Source organism: Neophocaena asiaeorientalis, unplaced genomic scaffold (assembly GCF_003031525.2).
Source record: "Neophocaena asiaeorientalis asiaeorientalis breed wild unplaced genomic scaffold, Neophocaena_asiaeorientalis_V1.1 scaffold540, whole genome shotgun sequence".
Classification (NCBI taxonomy): domain Eukaryota; kingdom Metazoa; phylum Chordata; class Mammalia; order Artiodactyla; family Phocoenidae; genus Neophocaena; species Neophocaena asiaeorientalis.
The window spans coordinates 1,577,922-1,605,878 of NW_020172141.1; the positions used below are offsets into that span (position 1 = coordinate 1,577,922).

Sequence of the window (27,957 nt, forward strand, 5' to 3'; positions counted from 1 at the left end):
CAGAGCTCTGACATTTCATGAGAGGTTTTGCTTTTACTGTGCTCCCTGGTACTGTTTTGTTTTGTTTTTCCTTCCATGTAGGATTTCAGCTTGAATTAATAAAAAAGGTTTCTTTTTTTTTTTAAGTTTGAGAGCACCTAATTCTAACTTAATCTGTCCTGTCCTTCATGGGTAAGGAGGCTGGAGCCCAAAGAGATGACTTTTTTTTTTTTTTGCGGTACGCGGGCCTCTCACTGTCACGGCCTCTCCCGTTGCGGAGCACAGGCTCTGGACGTGCAGGCCCAGCGGCCACGGCTCACGGGCCTAGCCGTTCCGCAGCATGTGGGATCTTCCCGGACCGCGTCCCCTGCATCGGCAGGCGGACTCTCAACCGCTGCGCCACCAGGGAAGCCCGAGATGACCTTTCTGTATTATTATTTTGAAGTGTTGTTGGAAGAAGACCTTTGGGTTCGCTCAGCAAAATTGGGGGATTGATTTTCACCTTACCTCGTAGTCAAAGCAGATCCACTGTTGGACTGGAATTTATGGAACATTAGAAGGAAGATGATTCTCTAGATGATGAATATATGGTTGGTTTAGTGAGTACATGTCTTCCGTTTATCATTTACCTTCTTTGAGGTGTTTTTTCATTCATTCCCTCCCACAAAAATGACTTACTAAATGTAAAATAAACAAATTAGTTTATGACTTTGGTTACGTTTAAATACAAAATAATTTATAATTCAGAAACAGTATCTTGTTAGACCATGCATTCTGGGGTTCCTTTAGAACAGGGGTCCCCAATACCCGGCCCGCAGACTGGTACCGGTGTGCGGCCTGTTAGGAACCGGGCCGCAAAGCAGGAGGTGAGCGGCGGGTGAGCGAGCGAGCGAAGCTTCGTCTGCCGCTCCCCGTCGCGCCATCGCTCCCCAGCGCTCCCCAGCGCTGGCATTACCACCTGAACCATCCGTCACCCGCCGTCCGTGGAAAAAGAGTCTTCCACGAAACCGGTCCCTGGTGCCGAAAAGGTTGGGGACCACCGCTTCGGAAAATATGACCATTCTTAGAGGCCGAAGGGTGGTGGCAAGTGAGCTGCATAGAGACCACAGGCGAAGCGAGGCTGAGAGAAATGTGTTTAGGAGAAATGGAGGATTTGGTAGGAAAAAAAACAGTTGAGTAGAGGGAGGGTAGAACAGAAAATCAATCAAATATGAATAATATGATGGTCTTAGGAAGGCAGTGTCTCCATGGCAACACGGGAGGTGTGATGGGTAAGGATGATGCTCATCGCAGTGATGGTTTACTTAGATGGACCAAGTAGAAGCTTAGCGCACAGATCCCAGCAACTTCTCTGTAGGATGCAACTTCATGGGCCCATGTCGTATTCTAGATAGAAAGTAATAAACAAGAATTCACAACTGCCGAAGAGTTGGGAAACACCAAGACCCCTAGTGTTATCATTTAGGGGGAAAGGCAGCTACTCTCCACCATCAGTGGCCGGAGGAAAGATATCTGGGTTTCACTTGGACCTGCCAGCTTTGTCAATACAGCCCAAACTCAAGTATGAATGGGTGATAATCCAGCTTATTGGGTCGGTATAGATGGCTCCCATGAAGAATTCTACTTCCCAAATTGCTGCTTCCAAATCCCTCCCTCCCTTCCTTCCATCCTTCTCCTCTCCCTCCACCTCATTCAGAATTAGAATCACCTCCACGCTGGGCCCAGGGAGGCAGCTTATGATCTGGGTGGAAGCCTTACAAATCCATAGTTGTACCAAGACACTAGGCCCATCTGTGGTTTCCTTCCTGGAGCAGAAACTCACCCTTGATTTAACTCATCTTTTCTTTTCCAATACATACATATGAACTAATAGCCTTCACTGGGATATTCATACACACACAAATATTCTCCTAACAGTGAAAGAAAACGAAACCTTTTTCCTACTGTCTTTCTTTTTGTTACTTCCTCTTTTTACCTTTATCCCATCCTTGCTTTCTCTTCTTTTGTCTGCTCCCCTTTTCCCTAAAATCCTCAGTACGTTCAGAACTGATTCAGACTCAGATTTCATCAGATTAAACTTTTCCTACCTGTCGTATATAAACATTTCCATGAATACATGGCACTATCTTAACTTGATATGTCACCTCTGTCGCTGGTGTGAATAGAAGCTACTTTCTACCATTTGGTATCTTGAAACCTTGTAATTACTTAGAAATCATTCTGAGGGCTTGGTTTTGATCATCTAAATAAGGGTTGTGTAACTGGAGGACTGAGGGTATTTCAGATTAGACTCCTACACCGTACAAAATGTATATTTAAGTCAAGGATAAACCCAGCCTGCCAACAAAACAAAGTATCGAGGTCAGAAGATAAAGAAAGGGTAGAAAAGGATTCAAGGGTATAGAAGTAATATATATAAGTATTATACGACAGAATCTAGATCTAAAATCCATTTAATTAGAAATTAATTATGTTAGAATAATTAGTTAACAATTTGAAAAAAATAATGAAAGCCTTTTTAAATACTATATACTAAAATTAATTCCAGGTGCATTGCAAAGTCAGATAGAAAAACCAAAACCATAAAAATATAAGAACATTTAAGTGAATATGTAATCTGGAGATGGAGATTTTTCTAAGTATACACCAAAGATACAAATCATAACAGAGTTTTTAAAAGGATTGCATATAGAAATGTTAAATGCCAAAAATCATCACGAACAAAATTGATTGGAAACAAAAGACCAGGGGAAATTTACAACATATATGACTGTGTTTAATGTGCTTCAGATATAAATAGCGCTCCCAAACCTATAAGAAAATATAATCCCACTGGAAAACTTTGCAAAGAGTATTATAAGGCCACGCACAAAAGAAAAGATACTGATAATCAACAAATCTATGAAAATGTGTCTGACTAATTAGAAAGAATAACAGGATACCGTCATTACTTATCAAATTAGCAAAGCTTTTCTCCTCTTTAATAGCATTGTTAATAAGGGTGTAGTGAAATGCGAACCCTCCAAAAGTCCCAGTAGGAGTACAAAGTGATACATCATTTCTGGAAAAAAAAATTAAATGTACAATGAAAGGGGGTTTGTTAAACAGATAGTAAAACATGACAAAACGCTATGTGGCCATTAAAGATGAGAGTCTACATATACACACCCACACAAAAAGTGACAGTATATTACCAGTGAAAAAGAAAGGCGCAAAGCAGTATAAAGACATGGTCTCATTTCTTCGCATAATATATTTGCTTATCTCTGTTTCTCAAGCCTACTTTTTTCCTCAGAATTTCCTGGAATGTTTGTTAAAATATACTTCCAATATACACCCAAGCTATTGGACTGTAGTCTCCAAGGAAAGATCCCAAAGAAATGTTCTTTTCCAGGTCCCAGGTGACTCTTGATATGAGATGAATTGGGAAAAGCCTGATCTAAGCTAATCTAATCTCTTCTGTTGCTTTAGATTAAACTGAGATCCAGAGAGATTCTGGGACCAGTCTAAAGAAACAACTACGTAAGAGCAGAGGGGGTTCTAGAATGACATGTGCTGTATTCCAGATAAGTGATCCCTTTTTAGGGCACCAAGCTTATGCAGACCGATATTATTAAATCAAATTCCCATCAGCCTCCTTCTATTTTGGTCAGACAGGTAACAGAACTTCTCTTCAACTCCTCTGTTTCACATTCAGTAATGATCTTTCTTTGTTGATGGCAAATGGAAAGTTTTCCATTTCCACTGTTCCCTAGCAATGTGACATTTTCAAACAGTAGCACAAAACTCTTTAAATAGAAAAGATCCATTTCTACTCTATCGTGACTCAGTAACAGACCCAGGATTCTTCTCAAACTTTCCTAAAAATGTCATCTTTGGGCTGGACTCAAGAGGAACATTTCAGCCAAGGAGACGCATTTTCCACTCTGTCAGGAATGAACAAGCATGGGGTTGGAACATAAAGTGTTTTGCAATCCTCAGAAAAGCAATACTTCTCACCAAAACCATGGCAACAACTCTGTGTGATGCCGTCAGAGTCTGGGATCATTCAGGAGCCTCATCCTAACTGGAGACTCCACTGAGCCCATCACCTGTGTTGGTGAGCATGGTACTCTACATGACTGTTGCTATGGAAACACTACAGACAGTAATGCTGAGCTGTGGGTTACCAAAGAGGCAGGGAGCATAAAACATGCCTCGTTTTCTAGCGGCTCCTGATTCTTCATTTGAAAGGAACCCTTCCAATGGAGGAAATATATTAAAACATAAGGTTTAACATGGAAGAAGTTACCATTTTATCATCCAAATGGTTCCATTCAGAATTTGCACCCATGAGGCAGAACTTTAAAGTCCAGAGTCATGGGTTTGAAGTTCGCTGTGCTTGCTTCGTAAGTCTATGGCCTTGGATGAGCTATTTACACCCTCTGGGCCTTATGAGTTATAACATAGGGATCAGAATTCATACAACTACAGGATTAATGGGAGGTTTCGATGAGATGATCTATATAAAAACTTCGGTCCGAGAGACTGGCACTTTTCAATTCTACCAATGCCAGAGAGACAGGGAGAAATAGTGAACAGGAAGATGGAAGAATTGATCTGTGTTGAGTTACTGATTCAGCTTCTACCATTCACTTCTTCTTCTGTCCTCTGCCTTTCCCACTTCACTCTCCGTACCGTATAACCTCTGTATCTCTGGTCCCTTCTTCCTACAAATCCCTCCTTTACAATTCGCATCACCTGCCCCCAGCAACTGCTAGCCCTGAACTTGGCCAGTATTTAAAGACAGCAGTGACTTTCTAAAACTTATGCTTTAGTGCTCCCACTACAAGTTAAAGCTCCTTCTCTTCAAATTCTGTAACCAGAACCCAGCAGTTGGGCTTTCTCCCGAAGCAGCTATTAGCAGTATAAAACAGAAAGGTATTTGACAGCCTTGTATAGTTTCGAAAGTGGTTAACTCGTTAACTCCATCCCAGTAATCCTGTGAAATTGGTTATTCTGGTTTGTTATTGACGCTGTTGCTATACACAGAGAAGGCTAGGACTCGTAGACAGAGTGACTTACTCAAGGTCACGCGGCTTGGTGGAATCAAAGTTGAGTCTCTGTTTTCCATTCCCACCCTTGCTCCATCATATTGCTTCCCTTTTGCATCAGGAAAGGTCTGTCTGGGCATGTAGCAGAGGTGGTTGTCTGTGTGACAAGAGAAATGTCACAGTGTCCATCAATCCCGATAGCTCCCTCCTCTTTAACCTGAAACTCTTCAGAGACGTGCACAGTTGTACCTGGTCCTTCCCATCCTGACTGGCCCTGCTTCCTCTGCTGGGCACAGGCAACTGACATGTTCTGGTTGCAACCCAGGGGTGTGTAGAGATATTCTAGCTCCCATCCTTTTTTTAAATTTATTTACTTTATTGAAGTATAGTTGATTTACGATGTTGTGTTGATTTCTGCTCTAAAGGCAAGTGATTCAGTTAGACATATATATACATTCTTTTTCAGATTCTTTTCCATTATGGTTTATCACAGGATATTGAATCTACTTCCCTGAGCTCTACAGGAGGACCTTGTTGTTAATTCATTCTATATATAATAGTTTGCATCTGCTAATCCCCAACCCCCAATCCTTCTGTCCCCTACCCACCTCCCCCTTGGCAGCCACAAGTCTCTTCTCTGTCTGGGAGTCTATCTCTCTTTTGTAGATGGATTCGTTTGTGTCATATTTTAGACTCCACATATAAGTGATATCATATGGTATTTGTCTTTCTCTTTCTGACTTGCTTCACTTGGTATGATAATCTCTAGGTCCATCCATGTTGCTGCAAATGGCATTATTTCATTCTTTTTTATGGCTGAGTAATATTCCATATATGTATCACATCTTCCTTATCCATTTATCAGCTGATGGACTTGTAGGTTGTTTCCATGTCTTGGCTATTGTGAATAGTACTTCTAGCTCCCATTCTTGGGTTGGGTATCCAGTCTCAGCCCCAGCTGCATGCAGGGAACCTAGTCCTGGTCCTGCACTATACTTGACCCAGAGGTTTCTATATATTCTTTAATAATCTTAAATAGGATGATGCTACCTATCCAGGTAGGGTTCACACTTGTGATTACAGAATACTAAAGGAACATATTCCTCCTGCTTCTGGGGAGGTAGGTTCTTGGGGTGATGACGGAACTTGCGACTCACATCCTGAAATTCATTTTGGGGGAAAAGCAGGCTAGGGTAGTCAAGACACATTTATAAAAGAAGGGTGACGTAAGATCCTCCCTATCAGGCATGAAAATCTATCATAAATCTAGAATAATTCAAATAGTGTAGTACTGGGGCAAGAAAAGCCCCAGACAGATAAGAAAATCAGAATTGAGAGCCCAGAACTTATGAATAAAGAAGCAAGTTGATTAGAATAAATACCTGTGTTTGTACCAAGAAAACCAAATTGGACTACTTGTCAGTCTTGAAGAGAATTTAATATAGTAGAGCTGATATTTTTATGATTAGATAAAAATCACTAATGTAAATATTGTGTAGTAAAGAACAGCATGTACTGAGGATTCCTTTTTGTTTTAACCTTAATATTTTCTCAGATCTTCCTATTGGTTCCTAGGCAAGTTATGGAAATTTCTAGAATGATATAAATATTGCCTAACAATTATTGTGTAATGGGTCACAATAATTATCACGTTTTTATTTTAACATTCGGGGGAAATATCACATTGGTTTTTATTGTCTCTTTTTGTCCTTAAATATAACATTGTAATGATTTTGATTTTTTTAATAAAGAAACTTAATTTTTAAAAAAAAGGAGCAACCTGAGTGCAAACATGTGACTCTTTTTTTTTTTTTTTTTTTTTTTAATCCCTAAAACATGTGGCTCTTAATTCTGGCAACGATGCCCAAATGAACACAAAAACAGAGGAAAAAAAATTGCTTTGTTTCTGAAAGCTAAGACAGGCTGACACCCAAATGCAGCACCATAAGGGAACATATTGGGATGACATGGAAAAGACGCCAAGAACTCGCTCCCCTTCACCTCCCAGAGATAACCGTATGGCCTCAAAGGAAGCGAAGAGGAAGCTCCATGGATACCCGTAATTTGTAGGTGCTTGAAACTGGGAGTGGGGGAAGGCTTGGGCTGAAAAGCAACCCTCTGCTCAGAGTATTTTTAGCTACAGTGAAGCAGTGGAGGTTTGCCAAGAGCTCTGGGGACACAAATGGCCACAGCAGGCTGAAAGCAGGGAGGGCAGTGCTGGTCAGTAAAGCACAGAGAGGCAGTCAGGGATGGAGGCCAGACAATAGCTGAGGACAGCTGTGCCCAGAGGGAAAGGCCAGTAGTGGTACGGTTTCTGCCCCAATAGCAGGGGTCTCCCACATGCAGCCGGAAGCAGGCATGGAAAGGGATGTGGTCATTCAGTCTCCACCTCTGTAGCGTCAGAGCTTTGCCAAACCTGGAGAAGAAGCCTCCCAGGGACAAATGCCACTGCCAAGATCATCCTGCCCTTGGCCGTCTGGCCTCTCCCTGTAGGCTTGGAGCACTGAACTGGCAACCAGGCCACCAGCTTCACTGGAGAGAAGGATTACAGCAGCTTCCAAGTGATAAGAGCAGCAAAGCCAAGGGTGCTGGACAACCCTGCCGTGCTTTACTTAGCTAGTGAGAAGAACGTCGTCGGAATAACCCCTCAAGAGAGCTGTTTGCTTTACGGACCAAAAGCCTGCAAACAGTTCCACTTCTAAGAGTGTATCCCAAAGTAATATCTTGAGGGCGTGGCCCCAAATTAACTACAAAAAACGTCTGCTTCAGTTTCACATGGTAAGATATGGGAAACAAACTCATTATTCAATAACAGGCATTTCGTTCAGTCACTTGTGGAATAATCGGAAAATGAAATACTATGCATTGAAGGGTATTCAATGGCTAGGAATGTATTTGTGATACATTACTAAAAAGAGCAGCTAATGAAGGAAAACTTACCGTATGATCCCACATAAACATATAGGAAAAAGGACCTCAAGTACATGAATCGAATATTAATAATAGTTATCTCTAGTTCAGGGATGAGTATTTTTTTTCCTGGAAGCCTTTCTGTATCTTACAGTGTTTCTACATTGAGTTCATATTGCTTTTGCTATCCACCCTTTATCCCTCTATGTTACATTCTAAGAGAATGGCTCAGACATCCCGTTTACTGATTTATTTTTAACTGTATTCATTCAGCCATCCACTTGAGTGTGTTTATTTTAATGAACTAAGTTATACTTTGACCTTTGGTTTAGTTTTTAATTTTATTTTTCTGATTATAGTAAAACACACATAAAATTTACAGTTTAATCGTTTTTAAGTGTACAGTCAGCGGTATTAAATACATTCACGTGGTTTTACAACCATCATCACCATCCATCTTCAGATCTTTTTCATCTTGCAAAACTGAAACTCAATACTCATTAAAACAATAACTCCCCATGGCCTGGTCCCCTCCTCCCCTGGCAATCACCATTGTTTTCTCTTTCTCTATGAATTTGACTACTCTAGGGACTTCATATCAGTGGAATCCTGCAGTATTTGTCCTTTAGTGACTAGTTTATTTTACTCAGTGTAATGGCCTCAAGGTTCATCGACATTGTAGCATGTGTCAGAATCTCCTTCCTTGTTAAGGCCGAATAATATCCTACTGTCTGTCTACACAACATTTTGTTTGTCCATTCATTCACTGGTGGACACTTGGGTTTATTTCCACCTTTTGGTTACGGTGAATAACGCTGCTGTGAACATGGGTGTACAAGTATCTCTTCTAGTCTCTGCTTTCACTTCTTTTGAAAGTGAATCTCAGAAGTGGGATTGCTGGATCATATGGTAGTTCTATTTTAACTTTTTGAGGAGCCACCATACTGGTTTCTATAGTAGCTAAACTACGTTCTCAGCAGCAGTGCAATTTCGTCACATCCTCATCAACACTTGTTAATTCCCATTTTTTTTTAGCAGTAGCCATCCTAATGGGTATGAAGTGGTTATTTTATTTTATTTTTAATTAATGAAAATTATCTTGCCTGTCTCTGAGAAATACCTGCTCTGTTTGTTCACACTGTTTCGTTGAAGTTTGGAGCCTTTCTTTCATGGTGCTGACACTCCTCCCAGATGAGGTGATTCTTGATTGTACCCTCACGTATGCCCTGTGGATACCTGTTAGACTGTCTGGTGCACAGGTGAGCACAGTCTGTGGGGAAAAGACATGTTGCTTCACAGTCTGAAGCCCACCACTGTGTCTCCCAAGATGACTTGTTTACCGCTCCCACCTGGAGACAGTTTCATCCCACATAACCAATGCCCGATCCAGTGTATGGAGGGGTACAGGACATAGTAGGGGCAGACCTCTAGCTTTGGTACCCCAATTAACAATCCTGTTACACTGAGCCTTAGACTCCCTCCTGCTCCAAGGCAAGGAGGATTCTTGGCATGGCTTTCAGTCACTCACTTGTGTATGTCTTGGGATGAGTTTTCCAATCCAGTCAGTTCCATATTCATTTTATGTCTCAGAGATTACTTACGGTTCCAATCCACTGAGGAATCCCCTTTTTCTTTCTCTGTGAAGGTATAGGTTTTTTAAACTATCATTTCTGTTATTTATAGCAATCAGTGTGTACTCCGTCTGCCATCTTGAAACAGAAAACATTTACTACTTTTGCTGCTAAGAGGAGAGAAAAGGATAAGAAGTGTAAATTAGTATAAATTAGAACTTAGCACCTAGAAACAGATCATGGCTTATATTAGAACTCTAATAAATGATGAAAGCAACATTACAAATCAGTGAGCAAAGGAAAATTCTGTAATAAATGGCAGAGATATATGTAGTTTGCCAATTATTTGGAATAAATTAAAGTTATAGTCTAGCCTCAAGCCATACGTCAGATTCCACATGTGGGGATATATATATATATTTCTCTCTTCATTCATATCACCAAATTCTTCCATTTTTTTGTTCAAAATGTTTTCATATTTTTCTCTTTCATTCACTTCTATTACTTTAATGCAGTCAGTCTAAGTCAAAATAGCTTTATATCTAGAGAACTTAAGCAGACTTCAAAATGGTTGACACTAGTAATAGGTTATCTTTCTAAACTTTCCTTTATTGGATTAAGATCTATGATAAATACAAAATAATTGAGGATTCTTACTTTTGGTGTAATACATAGAATATGGAAGTTATTTGATGGAGAACTTGCAAAATCACTTATTCCAATCACAATATTTTGATAGAATTTACTAGTAAAACAGTCTGGGCTTGGAGGGTTTTTTGAGGGGGGAACTTTCTGGTAATCAGTGTAGTTTATTTATTAAATATAGCATATTCAGATTTCCGGTTCTTCTTGTATCAATTTTGGTAAGTTGTAGTTTTCAAGAGATTTTATCTAAATTGTCAAGTTTATTGGCACAAATTTGTTAATGATATTTTCCTGTTATCCTTTCTAATGTCGAGTGTCTAGGGTGGTAATTCTGGTGAGGCTTTGTCAGTTTTGTTGTCTTGGCAAAGAACCAGCCTTTGGCTTGTTAATTTTCTCTGGTACTTGTCTGCTTTCTGTTTTGAAGATTTCTGCTCTGATCTTTATTTCTCTTCCTTCTCCTTACTTTGAGTATACTTCTTTTTTAGCTCACTAAGGTAGAAACTTAGGTCATTGATTATTTAACTCTTTCTCCTAATCTAACAGAAGCACTTAAGACTCTAAGTTCCCCTCTAAGCATTGCTTTATCTGCATCCCATAAATTGTAGTATGTTGTATAGTCATTATCATTCGGTTCAAAATATCTGTAATTTCCCTCGTGATTTATTTTTTGGCCTATGAATTATTTAGAAGTTATCACCTGGTATTTTCCTAACTAGCACATTGGTTCCCATTTCTAATTAATTCCAGTGTGATCAGAGAAATACTTTATATGAGTTCAGTTTTTCTTAAGTTTATTGAGACTTGTTTTATGGTCTAGTATATCTTGATGAATGTGCTATGTGCACTTGAGAAGGATGTTTATTCTGTAGTTAGTGGGTGTAGAGCTCTGTAAATATAAATTAAATCAAGATGGTTGATATCGCTGTTCACATCCTCTATGTCATTAGTCATTTTTTATCTAGTTCTACCAAGTGTTGAGAGGGATCTTAAAAATCTACCATGATTTTGAAATTGTCTATCCCTTTAATTCTGTCAGTTTTTGCTTCCTGTAATTTGAAGCTCTTATTAGATGCCTATCCATTTATAATTGCTAGGTCTTCCTGATGAATTGTCTTTTTTATAATTATGAAATGTCCCTTCTTTATCTCTGTTAATACTCTTTGACTTAAAGTATATATTAACTGATACAGCCATTCCACCTTCTTAAGATTACTGTTTGTATGGTGTATCTCTTTTCCATCTATTTGTTTTTAACCAATCTGAGTCTTTATGTATAAAGTGTGTCTCTTGTAGACAGCATATAATTGAATATTGCTTTTTGAAAAATCCCTCCTGATAATCTGGCTTTTGAGTGTTTAACCCATTAATATTTAATGTAATTATTGATTACCACTTTAGTACTCATTTTCTGTTTGTCCCTCTACTTTTTGTTTCTATTTTCCCCATTTCTTGCCTTGTTTTAGATTATTTGAATATTTTTTAACATTCCATTTTAATCTATTTATTCTTTTAAATTATACCTCTTGGCATCTTTTTTTAGTTGCTCTAAGGATGAGAATATACATAATTAACCTTTCGTAGTCTACCTACAGTGTCTACCTAAAGTCTACCTATAGCCTTTGCTGTCACAAAGGGCCCTTGATGTTATAATTGTTACCTGTATTACGTCTACATGCCTTAAGGACATCACCAGACAATGATATGACTTTTCTCTAAACAGTTTTATACACACACACACACACACACACACACACACACATATATGACATATATATTTCTTAAACTTAAGAAGAAAAAAAATCTTTAAAATTTACCCAGCTAGTTACCATTTCTGATATGCTTTCATCATTCTTGAATATCCAGGTTTCCTTCTGCTATCATTCCCCTTCAGCCTGAAGAATTTCCTTAAGCATAGTAGTAAGTAATAAGGAATTTACTTCCTTATTGTAGTAAAGTCTGCTGGCAACAAATTATCCTGTTTCACTTTTACCTGAACATATCTTTATTTCACCTTCATTCCTAGAGGATATTTTTTATTCTGGGTTGACAGTTTCAGGTTTGTTTTCATTTTGTTTTATTTTCTGGACTCCATGATTTCTGCTGAGAAGTCTGTGATTATTTAAATCAATGTTTCCCTTTATGTAATGTGTTGTTTTTCCTGGCTACTTTCAAGATTTTCTCCTTCTCTTTGGTTTTCAGCCATTGGATTATGATGTATCTAAGTGTGGTTTTCTGTGACTATATCTGGTTTGGGGCTTGTTGAACTTTCTGAATCTGTAAATTTCTGTTTTTCACCGAATTTAGGGAGTTTGGGCAATTATTTATTTTTCTGCTCTCTCTCTAGGACTCTAATTAGCTGATATTAGACTTTTTGATATTGTGGCACAGGTACCAGAGGCTCTGTCCACTTTTTCCATCATTTCCCTCTGTCTTCTTCAGTTTGCTCTGTGTTCAAGTATACCGATTAATTACTCTAATATTCATTCTCTTTTCAGGCCTTTTGGTGATTTTTTTATTTCAGATATTCTACTGTTAAGTTTTGTATTTCCATTTGACTCCTTTTTATGTGTTCTGTTTTCTTGGTGAGACTTCCTGTCCTTACATTCATTTCAAGTATGTTTTCTTTTACTTCATTGAGCATAGTTGAAAATAGGTAAAGGCCTTGTCTGTTAATTCCAACATCTGGGTCATCTCAAGGTTAGCATCTTATTATTGTCTTTTCCATCTAGAGTGGGTCACATTTTCCTAATTCTTTGTGTGTAGAGTAATTGTGCATTGCATCCTGGACATTGTGAATCTTATACATAGACTCCTACGGTCCTCAGGAGAATGCTGATGTTTTTGTTTTAGCACACAGTTAACCCAGGTAGAGTCCCACTTTAAGCTCTCTCTTGCCTGTGTGCACAGATGTTCAAATTCCAGTTTAATTTTAAACCTTTGCTTTGCTGCTTTGAATCTGCCCCATGGAGACATCATTAGTGGATCAACCTGAAACTTGCAGAGATTCACACATGGAATTAGGGAACCCCTTCCTTCTCCAGCTCCCTCCCTTGCTGATTTCCCCCCTGATGCCCTGGTGGGCAGCCTTGGTTGTCTGGGCACCTTTTCCTGATTCCTCTGGCCAGAAAGATGAGCAGGTTTTCTATTGGAGTTTTAACTACCTATGACTTGCCACTTCATGACTACAGGCCACCCTCAAGGCAAAGCCTCCCACCCCAAAATGAGAAACTCACCTGCGCATGTAAGTCACCTCTCCAAGTTTCAACTCCTCCCTACAGTCTGCCTGATTTTGTCACTATTCAGAATCCTCACGTAGTTATTTTTCACATTATGTTCAGAGTTTATGGTTTTTATCAGTAAGAGGGTTGGTCTGAAGGAGGGCTTGAATAATAAACACTCGTGTTGTTTTCATTTATCCACAAAGTAAAATAATTTAGTCCTCTTTGTTGTCCAGTCCTAAGATGGAGTCATATGAGGCTATTCAGTGAAGCACAGTCTAGCCACCAAAAGTAATTAAAAGTGTTTCAGCAACATTGGTCTCTCCCAGAGAAGTTTGGTGAGAAGCTAATTTCAAAACCCACAGCAACACTTTTTAAAATTGTCTTTCTCCCTTACTCTCTCAGTGTATCTTATGACTGCATTTGCTCTGAAGCCTCACTCTGAAATACTAAATAAACTTGAACATCAGCCCATATATCCTTTTCATCTTTGCTTCTCTTCTCTCCATTCTAATTTCATCTTCATAAAAGCAATGCTTATTCTCTCTTTTCATTATAAGGTGATTAAACCAATCCCTCTCCTTGAAAATTTCTGCTCTTTCTGTTCTTATCCTGAGCAACTTAAACCCGGGAACCAAGATGGCAAACTCAGAATCTCCCTGAGAAATTGTAAATGTCCAAAGATGATGGGTATTTTTTTAGGAGGAAAGGGGTGAAGAGAATGAGAAAATCATAAATAATATGCTAGGGATAGTAACAAAGTTTTATAATTTATAGTTTGGACAGATTACAATGTTTTAATTTTTCTAAGTAAAGCATGACTCCAATAGCCCTTCTCTGATGGGATTCTAAACTCTCAGAATACTACCATTTATTGATGACTTAGGTGCCAGGCATCCTGCTAAGCACTCTGCATATACAGTTTAATCAAACTATATAACAATCCTGTAAGGCAGGCATTGTTCCCAGTTACAAATGAAAACACTCTGAGGGTCAGAGACGTTGAACAACTTGCCCAGAGTTACCCACATAGGAAGGGGCTAGAGATGGGATTTGAACCCAGGTGAGACTGGAGAGGCCAAGCTTCCTTTACTCCGTCTCCTCTTTTGAAATCATGGCCAAGTTCCCAGCAGTGTTTGATGGTATTCACCTCCCAGGTGGTATAGCAGGGGAAGACAGAGCATGGTGCTTTGAAAGTAACATTCACTTCACAGAGGAGACAAGTCTTCTAGTCTCTGGCTGTTACCCACTTACTGCAAAACCCTGCAACCCCCTCAGCTTCTCTCATCCTTCCTTCTCCACGTCTACAACAAACACGCAAGTGTCCTTCACGCAGACTTTCAGAACTGTTCTAGAAATAATGCAAGAAGAGTGATGCAAAAAAAAAAAAAAGTACAAGGCAAATAGAAGTGACTGCAATCGGTCTTGGCCCAACTCACAAACTAACACTTGCTTTTCTAAGTTTTACAGTTACGGCTTCAACAGAGAAGGACCCAAGAACAGCTGGCTAACCAAGGCATCATACCACGTGAGTAGCTGCATCTCTTATTGACTGATCTGTACCATGGGACCATGCAGCTTGAGAGCTGGAAAGCACCTCAGAGGTCATAGTCTAATTCCATGGATCAGTCTCCCCAGATCCTCACAGACTCTGTATCAGCAGGAATCCCAGACCTTGGAGGCTTAGCCCCAAATGCTACTCACCTGTAAGGGCTTCCCTTTAATCATATAGGTTGTACCTAAAATTCTAATGCAGTGGTTTGTTTACAGGACAAACACAATTCTATGGGCATCCATCCCTCTCTCCTACTTTTAGAATTGGATCTAATCACTCTTCTTTCCGGAAGCATCAATCACATCATCTTTTTCTCACCTCCTCGGTTTCACTTCTGTTTGGGTACCTGAGTCCACAAGTAATTGAATATTGTCCAGTGCTTCCTTTCTGGAATAATGAGCGGTAATACCACTCTAGTGAAAATGGTATAACATTGAATTACTGGCCATCATTTGGGTCAAAGAAGAAGGATTATCATATCTTTTAGAAGATACGTTTGAAATTTCCTGCCAGTTTAGCAATGGAAGCTAACTTTTGGTTAGCTATAGAAACAGGAAAAGTACTGGAGAAATGGAATCACCATGTAAGCTCCTTTAGGTGACACTTTCTAACTTCTCACCCCAGCAAAATTTAAAAGTCAGTATCCGTAATGACTCCTGCGGAAATCCAGGTCCTTGTCATGACTGTGGCTTCAGGGTCAAGCATGCAACAAGCAAGCATGTGCCCCTTGATTGAATGTCCTGCAGGTAGTAACCTTGGTGCCCTGTGATCCAAGGTCCAAACAATTTAAGTGTTGTCCGTGCTTCAGAACCAGAACAGAACTAAGAATATTTAAGCCCCTTTCCTTTGGTAATTCAGGTGAAGTTCTTTGTTCATGGCTAAGCCCTACAAAGAATAAACAGCAGGTGACCTTATGGCAGAACAACTTTTATAGAGGTTTGCTAAAGCACAGAAGAAAGATCTCACCTTGCAGTTGAAAGGCTGCTTCAATAAAATGTACAGTTAGGAAGAGAAACCAAAGGTACAAGTCTGTGTGGCCTGTTTCATCTCAGTCAGCCCAGCAGGGCAGGTGCTAAAACCCAGGAAAGACCAAGAGTCTGCAGACTTCAAGACAGGTAAATACGTTCGCACTCCGATGTGAGCAGGCCAGTCTTTTTCAGAATCCTGTAGAAGACACGTAGAATCAAATTTGTTTAACCGCGTCTGGAAGAACGATTCCCTAAGAATGGAGTGTAGACAAGTGTAGATCCACCAGGATCCTCTCAGTAGACCACAGTCTCTGCCACGTGCCCTCAAATAGAAGATGAGCACATCAGTTTCAGTGGGATTAAAATAATCTGTTCCTTCACGGGTGTTTCTTTCCCTTAATTCTGGAAAGGCAATTGGAATAGAGAGGCCTGGTACCTTTGCATCCCCTCAAGCCGTTCACAGCTGATTTAAAGTTTAACCTACGTGCTTAAATAATCCAAGCCTGGGTCTTGCAGCTGGCTTTTGGACGAGAATAAACTTTTGTTTTTAGGTTGCTGGGGTTAAATTTCAGGGAGTCAGTGAAACACCTAATAAAAATAGGAATGAACCCGATGGTACATTTTTACATAACACCCTTATGTAAGTCTTGCAAATTGAATGTCCATTTGTAGAGTCGAATCCAATGAAGATATAATATTTTGTTCTCCAGGATTTTCAGAATCACATAGTGTACATATTAACGAAATACTGCTTGACAGAAATTTTGCATCCATAGCCCACTGTATGATTAAGATAATTGCTGGGGGAAAGTCCTAAGAGTAATGCAATGATACTTCTTTTTAATTCAGCAAAATGAGGAGGGTTGATTAAGCATTGTCAGTTTTCCTTACTCTTTAGCCACCTCCTCTCCAGGCTTCCCAAGGGTGTCGATTCTGCTGTGGAAAAATGTCAGAGCCGCAGCAGGTGCACCCTGCAGGCCCAGCCCCTAGACCTCGATGACTTAGTGCTTCCGGGGAAGCCAGACCCAGACGAGCCTCTGCACCTGCTGAGAGGCTGGGGGCCGAGATGGTAGCCTCATCAACCCAGACGTGAAACATGCAGTCTGTTTACTCAACGCCCCCGGGGGCGTGTGTGTAAAAGCAGCCGCTCCAGAGGAAGGAACAGGAGCCCACAGTCTCAAGGTCCTTTCAACTCAATCAAACTCAGCACGTTTCATGATGAAGACTCTCTGCAGGGTGGTGTGCCAGGTGCTGTGGGGGGCCACAGTGAGCAGGACCGTCCTTCACGGAGACTCGAGATTTCAGGGGAAAAGGTGACAAGAGACACATAGTATGAGTCAGGGTGAAACTAGTTATGTGCTACAATAGGGCTCTTTATGTCTTCGTTCTATCATTTGAATTTTTTGAAGTGGAAGGAAAGAGGAAAGGAGGAAGAAAGGGGGTAGAATGGAGGGAAGCAAAGCCGGTAGTCATTGGAGATCATCTAATTTACGGATTTTCAATGTTTTTTAATAGTTAAAGATATTGTGTCTGTGTATATATATATATATATAGCCCCCGCTCGCCGCAACTAGAGAAACCCCGTGCACAGCAACGAAGACCCCAATGCAGCCAAAAATAAATAAATAAATAAACATTTTTAATTTATGGGAAAAAAAAAAATATATATATATACACACTGACTGGAACAGGGTCGGGGTCCTCTGTCCCATTCACCTGGCTCCCCTCATCCCTCCTAGATGACCCTGATTATCCTCCCCAGAGCGCTGGTCGTCTTCAAACAGAGTTTGAAAATCCCTTCCCTAGTCCACGTCTCGTTGTCTTTAACCTCCATGAAACCGAGATTGGAGAGGCCTAGGCGGCTTTTCAAACATCCCAAAACCAGGGCCCAGTGTGGTCCTACTTACAAACCTGAGCTGTGAGACTTTAAATGCACGCACAATAAAATTAGTAACACGATCTCACGTTATCCATACGTTGGAAATAATTGCAGTGCTTCCCCTGAATTTTCAAACTTGTCGTAACTGCCTAAATGGGAAGCTTATGGCCAGGTGAATTGTCCATCGCCCTTATGGTGCTATCGGATGGCTCTGCAGTTTTTAGCTGGTCAGTGGAAACGCCTGGTCTCCTTGGACAGAATTAGTCATGAGTTGTACATTAGATTAAATCCCAAGGGCATTGTCCATTGCAAACAAAAGTGCAGTCCTCTCCTAGTGCGGCAGAGCTGAGGCCAGAACCCGTGTCTCCTGATCCTGGTATAGGGCTCTTGACTCAAATATTCAAAAGGAATCGCTGGAACTGTAAAAGCACTTCCTTAAGTTTCTATCATCAAGCATTTTGTGGCCAGAAAAATTCAGTTGGAATTTGGGAAAATAAAAACGTGTATATGTGAAAATGCCAAGGAAAAGCCCATGGTTTTAATGAAATGGCTTTGGGTTCTACGTTGTAATCTATGTCTCACCGTGACCAAGAGTGAATGGAAAATTCCACTGAGTTTGCTCTGTGGCTGGTCTCATTTCAAATGCACGCCAAATTGACGATTAAGTAGAAGGTTTCTCCCCCACTGACTCCAGTGGGACCATGGGTGATTTTCAGTAGGCTGGTGAAACGGGTCCACGTGGATTGAATTTAATTCCTTCCTCCTTCGTGGGCTTTGCATCCTGCAGGTTTCAAAGTTACTGATGAGTAACCAACAGGCCACAGCAATCAGAGACTCAAAGTCCCTTTTATAATCGCCCTTCCTCACCTCTCTTAAGCATGTACTCATATCTTACTTGTATGTATTATAGGTCTAGGATTTTCCCCTTCCGCTGCTTTGAATGCACCTAAAGGCATTTTTCCTTGAATTTAGTCAAGGAAGGCACACGGCCCCTTGAAAAACTTTAAACAGTGGGAAAGCGTTCTCGGGCCAGAAGCACGGGCCCAGGTTGGCTTCTAAGATTGCTTTCACGTTTAGAGTATCAGTGGTGGAATTCACATTTTCCAAAGAGTCGTGAAATCTGAGTGAAATAGCCTCTCAACGTTAATGTAGAAATACTACTTTAAGAATATATTGTTTGGACTCCTCTCCAAAATCCTTCCTCTGAATCTCAAAACGGAGATTTCAAATTGCCTGCCTGTCACCATCAACTAGAGTTCAAAGGGATGGCCTTGCCACCCCTCCCTGCCAGGCTCCAGGCTGCAAGAGGACATCAAGTTTCTCTTATTTTCTCTTGCCTTTGAGATAGAGCCCAGGCTCGTCCTCTGGAGACCTATGGATGGGGCTCAGATCTGTTCATTATTTCTCGGGCAGATTTTCCCCACTCTCTTCTTTTCTCTGGGCATCACTCTTCTGGGTTGAATCTTAAATACCATTTTATTCCAACCGTTTCAGAAGCCTTAGTGCAGAAAGACGATCAGCTCTTGAGTTTTCAATGCAAAAAGAAAACAATGGTCATAGAGCAATTCAGTAAATATTTCGACCATCTGCTGGGAGGAAGGCCTTATGGAACACAGAGGAGTCAGACATGAATTCTGTTTCAAAGAGCCTACAGTCCAGAAGGTTCCCCAAATCGCTCCTGCTTAGTTATCCCCATTAATAATATTGGATAATGTCCCACCGCTACACGGAGTGAGTTTCTGGGAGAATTGAAGGAAATGGATGACTTTCTCTCCCTTTCCTTCTGCTACTACAGTGGGGCTCATCTATATGAACCCAGGGGAGAGAGGAGGGAACATTGAGTTTACTCTCCGGGGAATATAGAAAATGAGATTAGAGAACTGAAGTGGATTACAGAGGCCCAGGGGCCCAGAGAGGCTGCGACTTCTCCCCAGAGACTCAGAGAAAGCACCGCTGGCCAGAAAGAAGTTTCTGGGCAGCCTGGTTCCATGGTCTGATCGATGTCAATGAATGGAAAGATACGATGAGCTGTCTGTGAATGGTGCTGCCTTTATTTGTTTTACAGACTAATCCAAGCCTCAGCAGCTACATACTTACTGCAAAGCCTTGGTAAATCCCTGAATTCTGTGGTCCTCCTGCATAGCAAGAAGAATGGCGGGGCAATTCCTCCACCCACAGCACATGCAGCTTCCTGATAGTTTTGAGACGTTGACGGGGCGCAAAGTCTTCCTTCCCTTCCTCAGTGCCTCCATCTGACTTGGCTTCTCCCCACAGCACCCTACGTACCACACACTGTTGGCTGTTTGAGCAGAACACGGCACGAGGGTTTCATCTGTCCCTCTCCCCTTCCTTCTAACATCTCAAACTCAGAGAGAGGAAAAAAAAAAAAAGGCGCCCCGGATTTTCATGCCAAGCCCATTTGGGTCTAAAATCCTCACTTCTTTATTTCCCTCCCTCTTTCCTTCGATTTTCTAGTTCCTTGCTCCTTAGAAACTAGTAAACCGGTGATGACAGGCACCCTTTGAATTTGTCTTCGAACCCTTCTGCGAAATTCCAGAGTATTCATGTGTGATGCATTAAACTCTCCCAAGTGTGCAAGCCAGGCCTTAAATATTACAGAGCTCCGTAGGGAAAATGCACTCTTTTTAGACCCCCAAGGCCATTCTTTGGGTACCGAATAGGCAATCTGTTGCCTACCTAAAGAGTTAAGACAATTTCCAAAGCATTATCACACCCATAGCATGGATCCCATTTGTTTGGGGAAAAAAAAAAATACTCGTGGTCCAACTTGTCCTTATAAGCAGAGTCAAGAGAGAACAGGTACTACTAGATGCATTTTGTAAGTGGGAAACTGAGAACACAGGAAACCTATCAGACGTGTTCAAGGCTGTACCAAAAATAGATGGCAAAGCAAGGACAGAGCCCGCAGGGAAGGCTCCCAAAATTTTAGTCACTTTTTAAACTATACCCATTACTGCCATAGGTCTTGCGTCTGAATTAGTTTTGTCTTCCTCCCAAAGAACCCTACATATGTGAATTATTAATCCATATATCTGTCTTTAATTAGTGGCATATAAGCTTACCAGCCAGTGCTTCTTGATGAGAACAACCAGTTCTAACCCAAGTTATTCTGATTCGAGACAGCAAGTATGAGAAGTGGCAGTTTCATCGAACTAAGCAGCCTTTCTCTGGGCAAACACACGCTTTTTCGAAATACTGAGAAGTCAGTCCTAGACGTCACTCCCCACTTTTTGAACTCTCAGTTTCCCAAGGACTCTAGATCAGCAGCCACTGGCCTTGTGAACGCCGGGGCGCCAGGACCTCCCAGAGGGCACGTTCCAACACAGACCCCTCCGTCCCTCTACGGCCCACCTGAGCTTTGGATTCCGTAGGCCTGGACATTCGTATTATTAACAAGTTTCCAGTGCTGCTGAAGACCCTGGTGCAGGGGCCACACTCTGAGAACCGTTGCTCCATCTGTTGCCCGAGATGCGGCCTCTTGGTCCTTATCCGTATACCGGTGGAGCTGGGTTCTCCCCTGCAAGCCTGGCAGTGAGCGGCCCTGGGAGAGAAGGCAGGCCCTGCCTCTGCCACCAGAGCTGCTACCAGCCCCAGACCCCTCCTCTGTGAGAGCCAGGCCCCTCTCCCTGACGGATGGTCCACGGCCTTGCAGCCTGTTTTCTCCTTTTGCTGGGCTCCTGCTGGAAGCAGGAGGTTAGCAGCAGGGGACCGCCAGAGGCCTGTTCTTATCTTGGGATCTTTTCCTGAGCTCTGAGTAAGCAAATGTTTATACACACAGCTGACCCAAATTAGCTGGAGCCGCGGGGACAGAAATAGGCACAGCCCCTAACTAAACTCCACGGGGAGAACATGAATTCCCCTGTGAGAAGCGATTCATCTTCCTCCAGGCGGAGTGAGTTAGGTGTGGGGTTGACTGAATTTACAACCGTATTTTAATTTGAGATCACATTGACTTATTATTTTTTTTAATTTAGAAATCCAAATTCCTTTTCAGTCCTAAATGTCAACGTCCCTTAAATACAAAATTTTGCCATTGGATACTCCCAGGGCTGGCAGCAAAGGAGGTCCTTTCTTCCAAAAAGTCAACCGGGATAGGGGGTGCATTATGGCTTTCAGTGGCCCTCAGGGGAGGTGGCTAAAACCCACATTCTCTGGAATCACAGAAAAGGCAAATGTCAATCACAGGGCCCATGGCAGGCCAAATGGTGCCCCACGTAACACCCCTTAAGCCCTGAAAAGAAGAGCGTGGGGTGAAACACAGTGTGTGGATTTTTTAGCTTCCTTCCCGAGTTCTGGCTAAATGGGCGTAGCCTCTCCCACCCTGGGGCAGAAGATCCCAGAAGACCTTTGTGCTCCTGGCCCTGGAGAACTGGACTGTACAGTCATTTCACAGGGGAATAGTTAACACCAAGAAGTGATGATTTATAGCTCTGTAAGCTAAGATACAGGAAATGCAGTGTTTCGTAGAAGAATTAATAAGTTCCGCAAATAAGAATTGAAAAGCCTCAGGGATAAGAGAACCAGATGAACTGCCCCTAAGTCCTAAGCCCAATTAAAACCAATTGAGTTTGGAATGTAAAAGCGATCTCAAGATAGATTCATGCTGTTACCTTAGGGTTGCTTCTTCAGGCAAAGGCTGTGTTGCTCTTTTTAACCACTTAATAAGGCCACACTGAGATCAGTTCCTTTTCTGGATTATAGAAGAGATTAAGCTGCACCAGTATATAATACCCACTTAGGTGACCACCAGACTGTCGGACAGAGGTGCAGACCTATGGGTTCAGATTGTACGGACTCACCAGGGCCCACTGGACTTCAAGCAGATTCGTAGCATCTGGTTGCCTGGGGAAATGGGAGACGGTTTCAGAACTCCATCAACATAAATCGCAAGTGTGATCAAGTGCAAATAACAGCAAGCCTCCTGACCCAGGATGAGGGTCAGACCCAAATCAGAGAAAAGGCGTGAGCAACGCGGCAGGCCTGCACAGTTTTCCAGATGATTCCCCAGAGCCACTGAGTGAGGAGACAGGGAGGGGGAAAGCGGCCATTGAAAAGGACAGGGTTGGCAGAGAGGCTCATTTTAAGCGTGAAAAGCAGCAAAGAGAAACTGGGGCCGTTAGATCCATGGGAAATACGATAGTCAAGCAACGGGCGATTCTTTTTTTCCTGTAAGGAAGGAAGCCTCTTAGTCTCTGGTCAGATCGAGGAGGACGGTGTGCCTGTCCATCCTCCTTGGCACGAGGCAGCCAGCTGGGACTACTCTGTGCGTTCCTTTGGTCAACACTGCAGATGTCGGGGTGAGACAGGAAGACTCAGACACGCCTTAGTAGCTTCCCAGGCAGCATCTTCAGTAGAGGATAACGTGGTCAATCAGTTGCCAGGACCACAGTGGAGTCTGCCTGCTGTCCAGCAAGCCCGTCCGAGAGCTGGGCTCAAATTCGGCATGGTCTTAAGGCTGAATGAGGCACACACGCTCACGCATATGCGCGCACACACACATTCACACACACACACACACACAGCCCCAAGTGCCCATCTGGCTAGAAATCCAATTTTTTTTTATACCAGCCAAGGTTTGGAAGAATATTTTCTTGCCTGCCGCTTGAGAGTTGACATCTGTGGGAGTGAATATTAGAAACCTGGATCCCGTGATTCGCCCACTTGTCCAGACCGACTATCCAGAAAACTATCTGATGTGATTCTCTAACCTCTGAGCCGCCTCATCGCTTCTGATGAAAGGCGGTCCTTTATGGCTTCTGGTTGCAATTGTTCCAGGGGATCAGGAAAACCAGTAAAAAGGTAGAATTTTGCTGAACGATGTTCCACTGCTTTGCAAAGTCAGAAGTTCAGTGCATCGACCTGAGGAGTTGCTGGGAGCTGGGAAGGGGAGCAGCGGGTCTTGGAAAGAAGGGAGGCCGGCGTTCGGTCCAGGTTGTTTCCGGCTACTGGGAGCTGTGAGGGACCAGTGCCCTGTCTACTGCATGTTAGTATTTTCAGCATCACAGCCTGAAAGAAGTTAGGTTCCCAGAAGACCTAGGCTCCTAGCCCTACCTGTGTGACCCTGGGCGAGGCAGTCCCGTTCCGTGGGCCTCCGTTTCCCCATTCCCCTCAGGCTTGGAGCTGTATTTCACCATCTCCAAGGTCCCTTCCAGCCCTCAGAGTCTGATTCTGTGCTTCTCACTCACTGCCCTTTGGTTGCATGTTCCTACCCCACCAGCCAACTCCCTGACCCAAAGGACAAGTCCCCTCCTGCAACGCGGGACGAGGTTCCTCCACGGACTGCAGTCTCCACCCAGACTTGCGCACTCAAGGGCAGAGCGAAGTCAAAGAGGGTGGTAGTCACCCCAGTCTCCCCTAAAGCTAGAGCATTGCCTGGTCTCGTCCCCCAGGCTTGTCCCTCCTCAGCATCTTGGAATGCCCTGTCTCTGCCACTTCTCTTCCTGTCGCGTATTCTGTCTCTGCTGCTCCTCTTGTTTGAGGCTGACGTCCGCCTTCCTCTGGATTCTGCGGCTTCAGGGAAGCTGGTGACCTCCAGGCCTTTCCTCTTCCATTGCTTGTGGCCTGATGAAGGCCATCACATGTCCATCGCATCTCCACTGTGCACCGCTCGGCAAGCACACCGGCAAGCACTGCGACGCCGCTCCCGGCCCCAAGCCCTCTCTGCTCACGTCTGTGTCTTTCTGTTTCAGCCCTGAAAAGCCCACCTGAATTCCATGAGCAAAGAAAACGTTTGGATAGCGGCAAGGTAACTGTTTGCAAACTTCCCACCTTCCTGAACTCAGGCTCCAGCCTCTGGATCTCTGAATGCTAAGCTTGGGGGAAAGCGGGTAGAATTTCTCCTGCAAACTCAACCGATTTGCTGGTCCCCTCCCCGCACACCATGCGGAATCTTCCTCCTAGAAACTGAAAACTGTGGAAATGGGATCAATAGTATTGGCTTTGAAGCTACTGTTTATTAGCTTTAAGAAAATGTCCCCCATCTTTCTGATGTCGGGGGGTATCCCTGCAAGGATGCGGCGGGGGTCAGAGAGACATGAAACAGGGAGGTAAGGTGTGTCGGCAAGCTGCCCTCTCTTTCGTGACAGGCTTTTCTCAGCAACAATCAGATTATTTTAAATCCAATTCAGTGGTAGGGTAGGGCCTGCAGATACAGAGCTTATTCATGGCTATTTAAAGGCAAAAGGAATTCTATTTATTTCTCTTTCTTTTAGCGTTTGAAGGGGGGAAATCGGTGTATATTCTGTACCTCCAGAGCAAATCTCTGCAACTTGAATTTACCAATACAGTAAGTGCTATTGAGCAAGCATCAGCGGTGTATGTAGAAGGAAAGGCCATTAGGTATCTTTCTCCTGGGACGTCTTAGCCTGGCAACTAGTGAGGGGAGGGGCTGGAAGAAGGGGCAGAGCCCTGGGACTCTTCAGAGTCACTCGTGAGAGGCTGGGGTTCCTACTGCCTGGAGAATAATTGTCTTTCATCAGAACTGGAGTGATCCCCAGACTCCTCTTGGGGGCCAATTAAGAGATTCAGGATAGTGGGATAAAAACCCAGAACTAGAAATCAGAGCCCTGAGGTCCAGTTGTGGCCCTGCCACAGCCAGCGCCATCCCTACAGACAGCTCCATCATCAAGGAAGCCATGAGACTCAGTAAATAGCTCATCTCTAAGTGTCCTCCCAGCTTACAGTGGGTCTCGGTCTGCAGGATTTACATTTTCACATCTTGAGAGAGAGATCAAGGGCAAAACAGGAGGGGGGCACATGTTGTCACGTTATACTGGATGGACTGAGGTTACATTTCATCTCTGACTCTAGTTAATTTCTGACTCTTTTAAGAGGCAATGGAATAGGATTGGCTCTCATGCAAAAGCAGTGTAGTATCATGACAGTTTTATTGATATTTTATAATTAGGTACCTGCCTGGCCTCTTTATCTTATTTTTCCATCCTAAAATTATTAGAGGTTTTTGTGAGCCCTCCTTCATCAAGACGTAGGAGAACAGAGATATTTGCATGTTGCATTTGTCAAACAAAAAACAAACAAAAAGAGACTTTTTCCCTTTGAGAGAAAAGGGGTTTCTTTTAGAGTTAAAACTAGGTGACTCAAGTGTATGAGGTTGATAGCAGAATTCATTCTGTGTTTGTGTCTAACAGGCTGAAGACACCCTGAAGCACAAGGTCAGAAACAGGTCCGACCGTGCAGACGTGGTGAAAATGCACATACTCCAAGGTAAGGTTGCCCAAAGTCATAAACTGGGGCCCATCAGTGGGAATGGAGTGTGGGCCATTTTCCAGGGTCCTTTGTCTCTGCACAATTGCTAACTCCCCTTAGAAAGAGTCCCCTGCCATTCCAAAGTGGTGGTTTTGAGCTCTCATCTAGTCATTTGAGGCCATGTAGATGGTCAAATTGGGAAGACATATAGTGGCCAAGAAGTACCAGACTTGGCGTTCATTCTGAGCTGTGCCACCTCCCAATTTTCTCTGAGCACATAGGGAGTGTCCAACATCTATCAACTTCCTTTAAAATGTCCATCCTTCATACCAGTAATAAATGTCTAGTATTGTATCAAAGAAATAATAATCAGACATACAAAGATTTATGTACAATGATGTTTATCATGTAATTACTTTAAATAGTGACACATTGAAATCAGTGGAACGTCAAAAAATAGTAGAGAGGCTGAATAAATGATGCACCATCCGTGTGATTGAATGACTTGCAGCTACCACAAATGAGGCTTTAGAAGAATCATGTTTTAATGAGAAGAGGCTTACAAAATGATGTTTAGTGAGGAGACCAGAAGACAAAACTATATTTACAGTCAAAATCGGGGAGGCAAAAATATGTACATAAATTGTATTTACAGTCAGATTCTATGATGAAGAAATACAGACTTACCAATAAATACTGTATAAGTAATTAAGAAAGATGCCCAGTTATTAAAAACAGTTGACCCTAAGTGGGAAGTTTCCTAATGCTTTCACTTTTGCATAATGTTTTAGCGTTTTCCATACTTACAACAGTACGTATGTATAATATTATAATCAAGAAAGCATTATCTGTCGTATCAGGCCAGTCTTGAATTAAAATATCAGGCTATGAACCACAGAAACCCCAAGCTTAGTCTCTGTTGGTTCCCATGAAACCCACCCTTCCCCCCCACAGAAACTGGGAATTGGCCCCCTGGTGCACCAAGGATCTGCTAGATTATAAATGACCCTTGCCCTCCAAGGGTTCATGGTCTGATTTTGGAAATAGCAATATAAGATTAGGGACCAATGCTTGTAACTGCTGGGGGTAGTCGAAGCTGTAAGAACAGGAGTCAGGAAGACTTTGTTAGGGCGGGGAAACAAAGTAAGCAGGTACAAAGGTGACCTCAGGAAGATGGGGGGCGGGGGGCAGAAGGCAAAGGACCAGGCTCGCTGGAGTGGTAGTTTGGGCATCAACCATCTCAGGTCATGTAGGGGGTGGATTCAGTTTGTGGCGAGCCTGCGAAACCAGACTGAGAGACGGATGGAGAGGACCATCTTGGAGGGGATGCAAGAAAGGAGTGTTTTCTGAGGATGAATCCTGTATGGCTGTGCAGGATGGGTCAGAAAGATCCCTGAGGCAGGGGGTGTAGCAGAAGCCCTTGCACTGGCCTGACGGGTAGTTGGGACAGGATTTGCGCTTAGAAACTTCCATTTTGGGGTTTGGAATATTGATGTTTTCTCCATCCCACATCGAGTGCTTTGCAGATGTAGCTTCTAAGCAAGTCTGACCTGTTGCAACCATGAGACATCCCTAGCCCTCCCCTGTGTGGAGATTTCTAGAGCAGCGGCCAGACACTAAGCCTGGGTTAGTAGATGGATATTAATAGAAAAATAGGACCAGGACGTCCGTAAAGGTCTCAACTTCTAAATGTGCAGAGTTGAGCGGAAAGCTACAAACTCTCGTGGAACCCTAACTTCCAGTCCTGCGTTATAGCAACCACCGGCTCACAAGGTTCTCTTCCACGTTCTTGCACAGAAGTAAGTCAGGGCCTCACCCAAAGAGGAATAGAGCGGTGATTCAGGGCTTGTCAGTGACCTTTCCCACTCTCCCAAAGATGAGAAAATGCCTGTTGGATAAATTCAACTTTTTAAAATCCCTGTTTAGGGCTTCCCTGGTGGCGCAGTGGTTGAGGGTCCGCCTGCCGATGCAGA

At 42.7% G+C, this 27,957-nt stretch overlaps 1 protein-coding gene across 2 annotated transcripts in view; it reads left to right on the top strand.

Moving 5' to 3' along the window:
- Positions 1–27,957, top strand: part of MYOCD (myocardin) — an 88,786-nt gene that overhangs the window by 19,775 nt on the left and 41,054 nt on the right. Inside the window, exons 2-4 of one of the 2 annotated variants that reach the window (XM_024753373.1) lie at positions 14,819–14,884; positions 24,469–24,524; positions 25,927–26,002. In XM_024753373.1, coding sequence (XP_024609141.1) covers positions 14,819–14,884; positions 24,469–24,524; positions 25,927–26,002 — 198 coding nt within the window. Of the gene's footprint in view, positions 1–14,818; positions 14,885–24,468; positions 24,525–25,926; positions 26,003–27,957 lie in introns of those variants that run through there. The other variant, XM_024753379.1, reaches the window with a different exon arrangement.